General features: G+C 41.6%; 1 protein-coding gene across 3 annotated transcripts in view; it reads right to left on the bottom strand.

Annotated features, from left to right (window-relative positions):
• Positions 1 to 10,005, bottom strand: part of LOC102997004 (E3 ubiquitin-protein ligase makorin-1) — a 19,469-nt gene that overhangs the window by 3,969 nt on the left and 5,495 nt on the right. For 2 of the 3 annotated variants that reach the window (XM_028489668.2, XM_055084793.1), the window contains exons 2-3: positions 2,122 to 2,351; positions 1,103 to 1,329 (exon numbers count right to left, since the gene is read on the bottom strand). In XM_028489668.2, the coding sequence (XP_028345469.1) occupies positions 1,103 to 1,329; positions 2,122 to 2,351 (457 nt within the window). The remainder of the gene's footprint in view (positions 1 to 1,102; positions 1,330 to 2,121; positions 2,352 to 10,005) is intronic. The other variant, XM_028489669.2, reaches the window with a different exon arrangement.

Below are 10,005 nucleotides of genomic sequence, written 5' to 3'. Positions count from 1 at the left end.
TTTTTTTTTTTTTTTTTTTTAAAAACAAATCCCCTGAAGTAGGCACTGCTCTCCCGAATATATGCAGGGGTTCAACCTGCTACTTCACACAGCCAATACGCTGAGAAGGCAGAGGTCAAACCACACTCCACTGCTTCACCACCACCCACAGCCAAAGTAAGTTTATTAAAAGAGATGATTACGATTAGAAGCAAAATCTGCTCCAATAAATATAAGGTTTTTAATACAGGGTCTTCCCAACAAAAAAAAAAATTCATGCAGCAAACGGGCTTAGGAAACCAGTTTGAAACCTTCATCGATTGCTGATGAGAATGTAAAACAGTGCAGTCACTGTGGAGAAAGTTTGGCAGTTGCTCAAAATATGAAGCAGAGTTACCATGTGACCCAGCAACTCTATTCCAAGGTAATCGAGACATATGTCCACAAAAATATACACACGAATGTTCATGACATTATTCATAATAGCCGAAAGGCGAAACAACCCAAATGGAAAAACAAAATGTTGTACAGCCACACAGAGGATTATTACCCAGCCATGAAAAGGAATGAAGTACTGATACACACTATAACACAAATGAATCCTGAGAACATCATGCTAATCTTTTAGCCAGTCACAAAAGGCCACATATACGAAATGTCCAGAACAGGGGAATCCACAGAGACAGATAGTAAAACAGGTGCTGCCAGGAGCTGGAGGAAGGGAAGAATGGAGAGCAGTGGAACTAATGAGCCAGAGGTTTCTTTTCTGGGATAATGAAAATATCCTAAAATTAGAGAGAATAGTGGTTGCACAACTCTGCGAATATATTAAAAGCCAAAGAAATGTGCATTTTAGAAGAGTAAATTGTATGGAATGTGAATCTCAGAGAAGCTGTTATTTTAAAAAAGAAGAAAGAAAAAGGAAAAAAAGCCCAAAGTCTGAGGTTGTAAAGCACAATTTTCTTGATAAAGCAGTCAAGAAGCCTAGGAAGGAAAACATCCCTAACTTAATGATAATCAGCATTCAATTCACCAAACGTTTCTTTGAAATGAACTGACAACGTTGTGAAAGGGAAAATATAGTTTTCACACCTATTAACAGAATAGCTTCCTTAAGACTTACTTTTATATGTTGTGATCTTTGGGCAGCATCCATTGGATGGAGGACCTGCAGCCCACACATATCACACGCGTCTCCGTGGAGATACACACAGTTCTCCCCATATCGGCACTCTCCCACTGCAGCATAGGGGCAGAGCTGCTTCTTTGTTTCCACTGCAGTTTGCTCCTTCTCTGATTCTTCCTTGGTCACTGAGCCCTGCAGGGGTGCTTCAGTGGAGGAAGGGGCAGCTGAAAACGTTTAAGAGTGTGGTAAAGGTCCAAAATGGATAAGGCAGATAAATGAACTATAAATAAGGTAACTGAGACAGAACTAACTGAAAAGAAAAAAATAAAAAGAACTTCAATTAAACTCCAAAGCAGTCTATTGAACTAATTCCTTTACTCTTGAAAGAAATGAATTTCTTCTGATACTAACATTTCCAAGATTAGCCTTGTTCTAAAATTTTTTTTTTTAATGTTTTTACGTATTTCTTGTGCAACTGGACTGATTAAAGGAGAGAGGCTTGGGACTTCCCCGGTGGCACTGTGGTTAAGAATCCACCTGCCAATGCAGGGGAAACAGGTTCAAGCCCTGGTCCGGGAAGATCGCACATGCTGCGGAGCAGCTAAGCGTGTGTGCCACAACTACTGAGCCTGTGCTCTACAGCCCGTGCGCCGCAACAAGACAAGCCACCGCAATGAGAAGCCCGCACACCACAATGAAGAGTAGCCCCCACTCGCCGCAACTAGAGAAAGCCCGCGCGCAGCAACAAAGACCCAATGCAGCCAAAAATGAAAAATTTAAAAAAAGAAAAAAAGAGAGAGAGAGAGGCTTCAGTTTTTCAAAACATTCTAAATTCATTACTATTGGGATTCAAAAAGTTTCCTTCAGTCTATCTGTTAAGTCTTAGGTAACCTAATTTAAGAGTATTAAGATTAGACTAAATATGAAGATTGGAAGCAGGAAGCTTGTGAAAACTCAGCTAATCGATGAACTACTCTCTATCCCTCTAACTTGGTTTTATTCTTCAAAATACTCACTACGGCCACAGTAGGGCTGCCCAGGAACAAACTCAATGGCGTTCACCCAGTCTTCTGAACCCGCTCCTACAGCTGAAAAGTTTGAATTTCTTGACTCAGCTTCGCCCATATTCATTTCAACAATAGGTCCAACTACTGGTGAGAGACTCGAGGAAGCAGCAAGGGGTGACTTTGCAGTTAGATCTGTAGCAGTTGCTTCTTCCTGTTTCAATGGCTTGCTGTGTTCATATCTTAAAAATAAAATAAAATAAAATTTAAAAAGTTGGCAGTCACTGTCTAACCAGAAGCCTCTAGATGGAATATATTCCCCATCCTGTCCTTGGGTTCTTTTCAAACGACTGTGCCTATGAATCACGTGGAAAACTGTTAAAGGCAGATACCTAATTTCTAAGTCTGGGTGCAGCCCCGAGTTTTGCGTGTCTAACCAGCCCTCATACATGCCAGTGCTGCTGCTCCAGGGTCCAGTGTGAGCAGCGAGGCCACAAACCAGGGCTCAGCAAACTTAAAGAGTCAAATACACACAGATTCGGGGCTCTGCAGGTCATACTGCCCATGTTACAACTATTCAACTCTGCAGCTGTGGTTCAAAAGCAGCCATAGGGGGCCTCCCTGGTGGCACAGTGGTTAAGAATCCGCCTGCCAATGCAGGGGACACGGGTTCGAGCCCTGGTCCAGGAAGATCCCACATGCCGCGGAGCAACTAAGCCCGTGCGCCACAGCTACCGAGCCTGCACACCTAGAGCCTGTGCTCTGCAACAAGAGAAGCCACCGCAGTGAGAAGCCCTCACACCGCAACAAAGAGTAGTCCCCGCTCGCCACAACTAGAGAAAGCCCGCGTGCAGCAACGAAGACCCAACGCAGCCAAAAATAAATAAATAAATTTTTTTAAAAAAAGCAGCCATAGGCATTATCTAAATGACGACGCGTGCTGTGTTCCAGTAAAACTTTACAAAAACAGCCTTTGGTCAGGTTTGCCCTACAGGCCGTATAGTTCACCTACCCATGCTGTAGAACATCTATTACCCTTCAAATTCCACTCTAATTAGGAGTTTCAGACAGTTGACTACCGTTCCCATGGCAAGTCTGCTAAAGAGATTGTGCAGCCAAAATTAACACTGATTAAGAAAGCAAGGCTGACACTCAAATTCAACAAGTAAATATGTGAAACATTTTACCAACACATAAAATTCTCCCAATATTAAAACGCAGAGATAGTATTTACAAAATATGCAGTATGTATTTTCTTTTCCCACATCCATCCATTCACCTAATTTTCTTTTCTAAATTCTTACCCTACACATCTCCTGATTGCTTTTCATCTGTAAAATTATCATTGAACCTTATCCCCCAATACAGAAAAAAACTACTTATTTCCTTTAAGAAGCACCTTGCTGCCTGAGAAAATCCTCACAATTCTTTCTTTGAGCATTTTATGCTGAGAGATTCACCCAGACACAATAAATTATGAATGCAGTACCTAAACTGTGTTATAACATGTAGTATGTATCTAGCAGTTGTTGTAATTAATTAGTTAACTGGGCAGTACTAACCATGGGTCATCTGTGTTATAGGTGTCTGTGTTTACATCTAAAGAAGAGGTAAAACTTTAACTAAAGACTGTCCTTTAGCTTATGGCAAACATTTGCTGAGCTGGTCTTTATCCTTATATTATCTCAAATCTTCCTATTCCTGCTCCTAAGCATTAGGTAACCTACTCTGCTTTGCAGTACAAGTAATCTGAGTATCCTGATACCAGCTACAAAACCCAGTGCATTTATCCCACAGACTGGAATTACGCCAGCTGAAGATCAGAAATATGCTCTTTCACTTGTACCACCTCACTTCATCATCAAAAAACTATGAGAAAGTATTCTTTCATTTTACAGATGACGTGTAAGTAGTGCTCTAGGTCTAATGTGACTCCAAAGCCACCCTGTACGAGAGAGCAGCCATCAGCCATATCTAGCTATTTATACTTAAATAACATTTAAAACTCAGTTCCTTGGTCCTGGCACTAGCTATGTTTTCAAGTGTTCAACAAGTAGTCACACGTAGCTAGGGGTCACCTTTTTGGGCATTCACACCATCACACAAAGTTCTATTAAACAGCACTGCTCTGAAGTTTGCTTCAGAGCCTCCAGGAACCTTAGAAATCTATCCCCGGATCCTCACATTTTAACTGCTTTCACAGCCTTTTAAGTTAGAAAAGAATCCGGGTTTCAGAATTAAGACAGGCTTGAATTTAAAATGCCAGCTTCACCAATAGAGAAAGCCTTCAGGGCTTTGGGAAAGTTTTAAAGGATTACATAAAACTAAATGTCAAGATACATAAAGGGTCTAAGAAATAGATATGACACCCATATTTTAGTTCTCTTTCTTTCTCCTTTGCCATATTCATTTCAAGAATTTCAGGGTAAATGACTCAAAAAACTACTTAAAAGATAGGACTCGAATGCTTACCACCATCTATCAAATTGCAAATACTACAAAGTTTTTGAAATGAGTGCATTTTGGTTTTAATGAAAATTTATCAAGGAATCAATAAGGTATAAATAAAATTTTTGAAAGCACAGAATATTAGCAAGAAAGTTCATATCTGTAAATACTGCAGAATATACCTATATAAACTAGGCTTCTGAAGTAAAAATGTGTGAGTAAGCATTAGGCAAGGTAGAGTACATAGAAGAAAGAATAAAAGCAAGAAAGAAAAAGACAAAGGCAAAAGCAATACTCCCATTTTGAAAGGAGTTTACTAAAAACTAATGGTTCAGTGAAGCATGGAGCTCTTCGTAGAACAGGGACCGGCCACCTACTGCCCTCAAGCCAAACCCAACGGGAGCTAGGAATGGTTTTGGCATTTTTAAATAGTTGGAAAAAAGATCATTTTATGACACGAAAAGTAATTGAAATTAAAATTTCAAGGACTTCCCTGGGGGGGGGTCCGGGGGTTAAGACTCTGCACTCCCAATGCAGGGGGCATGGGTTTGATCCCTGGTCGGGGAACTAAGATCCCGCATGCCACACAGCATGGCCAAAAATAAAATTAAAAAATAAAAATAAAATAAACTCTCTCTCAGAAATGTTTAAATTAATTAACTAATTAATTAAATAAAATTTCAGTGTCCCAAAATAAAGTTTCTTTGGAACACAGCCACATCTATTAGCTTATGTATTTATCTAGGGCTGTTTTTGTGCTACAAGAAACCATATGGCCTGCCCAGCCACAAATATTAATTCTCTGGCCCCATACTGAAAGTCTGCCAGGCCCTGTTAAAGAGAATTCTCACATCTACTGGATTCACAGCCCATGACAGTGGCTTTGTAAAGTTATTAATTGTTTAAAAAATTAACACAGAATTGCTGATCCTTTAAGCCACAGTGTTAAGTGGTAAGTTAATACTGAGGCAACATTGAAACTAATAACGAGTTTTTCTTTCACATCTTGCAAAGAATACTTTGATAGTTTCTATCTAAGGAAGTTTAATCCATTTTTCTTCTACCTCTACACAAAAGACAGACACTTCTCCCTCTGGATGGCTTGCAACTCCCCACCCCCAATCATTCTGAGCTTTGATATCTGCCTTTAAAGATTTTAACTTATGGGATTTGGTAGGTCTATAGGGCAAAAAAAAAAAAAAAAAAAGCCTCCACAAAAAAGAATACTTTGATAGTTTCTATCTAAGGAAGTTTAATCCATTTTTCTTCTACCTCTACACAAAAGACAGACACTTCTCCCTCTGGATGGCTTGCAACTCCCCACCCCCAATCATTCTGAGCTTTGATATCTGCCTTTAAAGATTTTAACTTATGGGATTTGGTAGGTCTATAGGGCAAAAAAAAAAAAAAAAAAAATGCCTCCAAAGGGGAATTCCCTGGTGGTCCAGTGGTCAGCACTCCACGCTTCCACCGCAGGGAGCACGGGCTCAATCCCTGGTCAGGGAGCTAAGATCCCGCATGCCTCACAGTCACTCCAAAGGAAACAAGATCTACCATAACAATGGTTGTCAACCAAGGCAGTCCTGTCCCTTTCCCAAGTGGGTGTTCAGAAACAATGACTAGGAGTTCTAATGGCACTTACTCAGTGGGGGCAAAGGATGCTAGATCTCCTGCAACAGTCCTGAGAAACAAAGAACCGGCATCACTAAATAACAGCACCCCCATTATGCAACACGGATGCAGCAATACTTCTGCGACACGGATACAGCAACACTTCTGACCTGTTGGAACTAGGATATCATCTTTCATTAAAAACTATTCCCCTCATGAGGAGTTAAATTACTTAAAATCCCTGGGCATTGGCCAAGTTGTATAAAAAGATCTCTACATAGTAAGAGTGAAAAGTAGGCTTAAGCCCCCAAGTACAATTTTAATGAGGAAACAGTCTTGGAACAAGCCACTCCATGAGATTCCTTCCTTAGCTAGTCTATAATCAAGCTCTTGATAATCACCTATATCAGCCTCTCCCAAACAATTATCACCAAACTTTCCTTTCAGGTAGACTATTGGGACGTAGGTTTCCCTAACTCCTTTCGCTTTACCCTAAGAGCACTAAACCCAGCTCAAATCAGGATAATTCCCCAAAAAGGGAGCTGTATACCCTTACTAAAGAGAAAACTAAAAAGAAAAAAGCAGTTTGTTAGGTGATTTGTATCCACCTAAGTATCAGAGCCTCACTGAAACAGGGAACCTACCTCACTCCCTGGCCTTCAACCTCGGTCTCCCACAAGGAGGCCCACTCTGAATACAGGGTTAAGGCCTTAGCTCGGATTTCTTCAATTTACCCCCTTATTTCCCAGTCATTTCACCTCTATGGTCCAATCATGAGTACCTTTTCTGAAATAAGAGGCTCATCTGTTAACAGCCATAATTTTCCACAATCTGTCACACAGTATATTATTCTCCATGTCTCTCTGCTGCGCACCTTAGAGCCCCGTGTCCACTCTCGCTTACATTCAATTCCTCTCTCCCTATAGTTTACAAGGATTCTCAACTGACTGCCTAGTCAAGGAATTAAGTTGGTTTAAAAATTCTGCAGAGGGGGGCTTCCCTGGTGGCGCAGTGGTTGAGAATCTGCCTGCTAATGCAGGGGACACGGGTTCGAGCCCCGGTCTGGGAGGATCCCACATGCCGCGGAGCAACTAGGCCTGTGAGCCACAACTATTGAGCCTGCGCTCCGCAACAAGAGAGGCCACGATAGGGAGAGGCCCGCGCACCGCGATGAAGAGTGGCCCCCCCGCTTGCCACAACTAGAGAAAGCCCTCGCACAGAAACGAAGGCCCAACACAGCAAAAATAAATTAATAAATTAATAAACTCCTACCCCCAACATCTTCTTAAAAAAAAAAAATCCTGCACAGGAGGTGGAGTCAAGATGGCAGTGTGGGAAGACGGGGAGTTAGCGTCTCCCCACAACTAGGGCACCTGCTGGCCGCTGGTGGTGAACTCTGACACCCAAGGAGACAGGAGGAACCCCAAAGTGAACTGGTAGGACACAGGGAGACTGACGGCGGGAGAAGTGGAGGCCAGACAGGATCGGTGCCCCTGAGGGCGGGGAGATCAGGAGAGGCAGGCGGGAGGAGCCATCCAGGAGGAGCTGGAGAGGAGCGGAGGCTGACTGCCTTGCCCACTTGGGCACAGGGAGCCTGCTGATCTCCCAGGTGAGGTCCCCCTGTCCTCCAAACCCCGCTCCAGGCCGCGTGGGTCTTTGGGGGCATAGGAGGGAGGCCGGGGAGATCAGGAGAGGCAGGTGGGAGGGGACCTCCAGGAGGAGCTGGAGAGGAGAGGAGGGCGTTTGCCCCGCCCACTAAAGCCCAGGAAGCCTGCTGGGCTCCCTGGTGAGGTCCCCCGCCCTCTGAGACCAACCTCTGCTCCTTGAGCCTAAGCCCCACCCCCCACAGTCCCCAAGGCCTTTTCCAGCACTGTGGGTCCTGAGCACTGGCCCCGCCCACTGCACAAACCTTGCCCTTGCTTGGGCCCCAATCTCCACAGCCAAGGCCTTTCTCCCCTCCTCCCCCACTTTTTCATTTCCCTCCTCCTCTTTTTTTTTTTTTTTTACTATTGTGGTACTGATGCACCTTCTGGTTGTTGAATCATCTATATTTTTATTTTTTATATTCTTCCTAAAATGTTAGTTTCCTAGGCTAATTTTATTTTTTACTATATTATTGGGTTTTTTCTTTTGCCACCCCAGGCAGCTTGCGGCATCTTGGTTCACGAGCCCGGAGTCGGGCCAAAGCTCCTGTGGTGGGAATTCCAAGTCTGAACCACTGTACTAACAGAGAACCTCAAAAAAAAAAAAAAAAAAAAAAAAAAAAAAGAAGAGAGACGGCAAAAAAAAATATCACAGATGAAGGAGCAAGGTAAAAACCTACAAGACCAAATAAATGGAACCACTGTACTAACAGAGAACCCCAAAAAAAAAAAAAAAAAAAAAAAAAAAAAAGAAGAGAGACGGCAAAAAAAAATATCACAGATGAAGGAGCAAGGTAAAAACCTACAAGACCAAATAAATGAAGAGGAAATAGGCAATCTATCTGAAAAAGAATTCACAGTAATGATAGTAAAGATGATCCAGAATCTCGGAAATAGAATGGAGGCACGGATTGAGAAAACACAAGAAATGTTTAACAAAGATCTAGAAGAACTAAAGAACAGAGATGAACAACACAATAATTGAAATGAAAAATACTCTGAAAGGAATCAATAACAGATAACTGAGGCAGAAGAACGAATAAGTAAGCTGGAAGACAAAATGATAGAAATAACTTCTGAGGAGCAGAATAAAGAAAAAAGAATGAAAATAATTGAAGACAATCTCAGAGACCTCTGGGACAACACTAAACACACCAACATTCGAATTATAGGGGTCCCAAAAGAAGAAGAGCAAGAGAAAGGGTCTGAGAAAATATTTGAAGAGATTATAGTTGAAACCTTCCCTAACATGAGAAAGGAAATATCACCCAAGTCCAGGAAGCACAGAGAGTCCCATACAGGATAAATCCTAGGAAGAACACACCAAGACACATATTAATCAAACTAACAAAAATTATTAAGAAAATGGTAATAGGAACATACATATCGATAATAACCTTGAATGTGAATGGATTAAATGCCCCAACCAACAAACATAGACTGGCTGAATGGATCCAAAAACAAGACCCATATATATGCTGTCTACAAGAGACCCACTTCAGACCTAGGGACACATACAGACTGAAAGTGAAGGGATGGAAAAAGATATTCCATGCAAATGGAAATCAAAAGAAAGCTGGAGTAGCAATACTTGTATCAGATAAAATAGACTTTAAAATAAAGACTTACAAGAGATAAGGAGGGACACCACATAATGATCAAAGGATCAACCTAACATGAGAAAGGAAATATCACCCAAGTCCAGGAAGCACAGAGAGTCCCATACAGGATAAATCCTAGGAAGAACACACCAAGACACATATTAATCAAACTAACAAAAATTAAATTCAAAGAAAATATTAAAAGCAGCAAGGGAAAACAAAAAATAACAAAGGAATCCCCATAAGGTTATCAGCTGATTTTTCAGTGGAAACTCTTCAGGCCAAATGGGAGTGGCAGGATATACTTAAAGTGATGAAAGAGAAAAACCTACAACCAAGATAACTCTAACCAGCAAGGATCTAATTCAGATTTGATGGAGAAGTCAAAAAGCTTTTCAGACAAGCAAAAGCTAAAAGAATTCAGCACCACCAAACCAGCTTTACAACAAATGCTAATGAAACTTCTCTAAGTGGGAAACACAAGCGAAGAAAAAGACCCACAAAAACAAACCCAAAATGATTAAGAAAATGGTAATAGGAACATACATATCGATAATAACCTTGAATGTGAATGGATTAAATGCCCCAACCAA

Source organism: Physeter macrocephalus, chromosome 5 (assembly GCF_002837175.3).
Source record: "Physeter macrocephalus isolate SW-GA chromosome 5, ASM283717v5, whole genome shotgun sequence".
Lineage (NCBI taxonomy): Eukaryota > Metazoa > Chordata > Mammalia > Artiodactyla > Physeteridae > Physeter > Physeter macrocephalus.
Note: the sequence above shows the minus strand (reverse complement) of the source record. Positions and strands in the feature narration are given on the sequence as shown.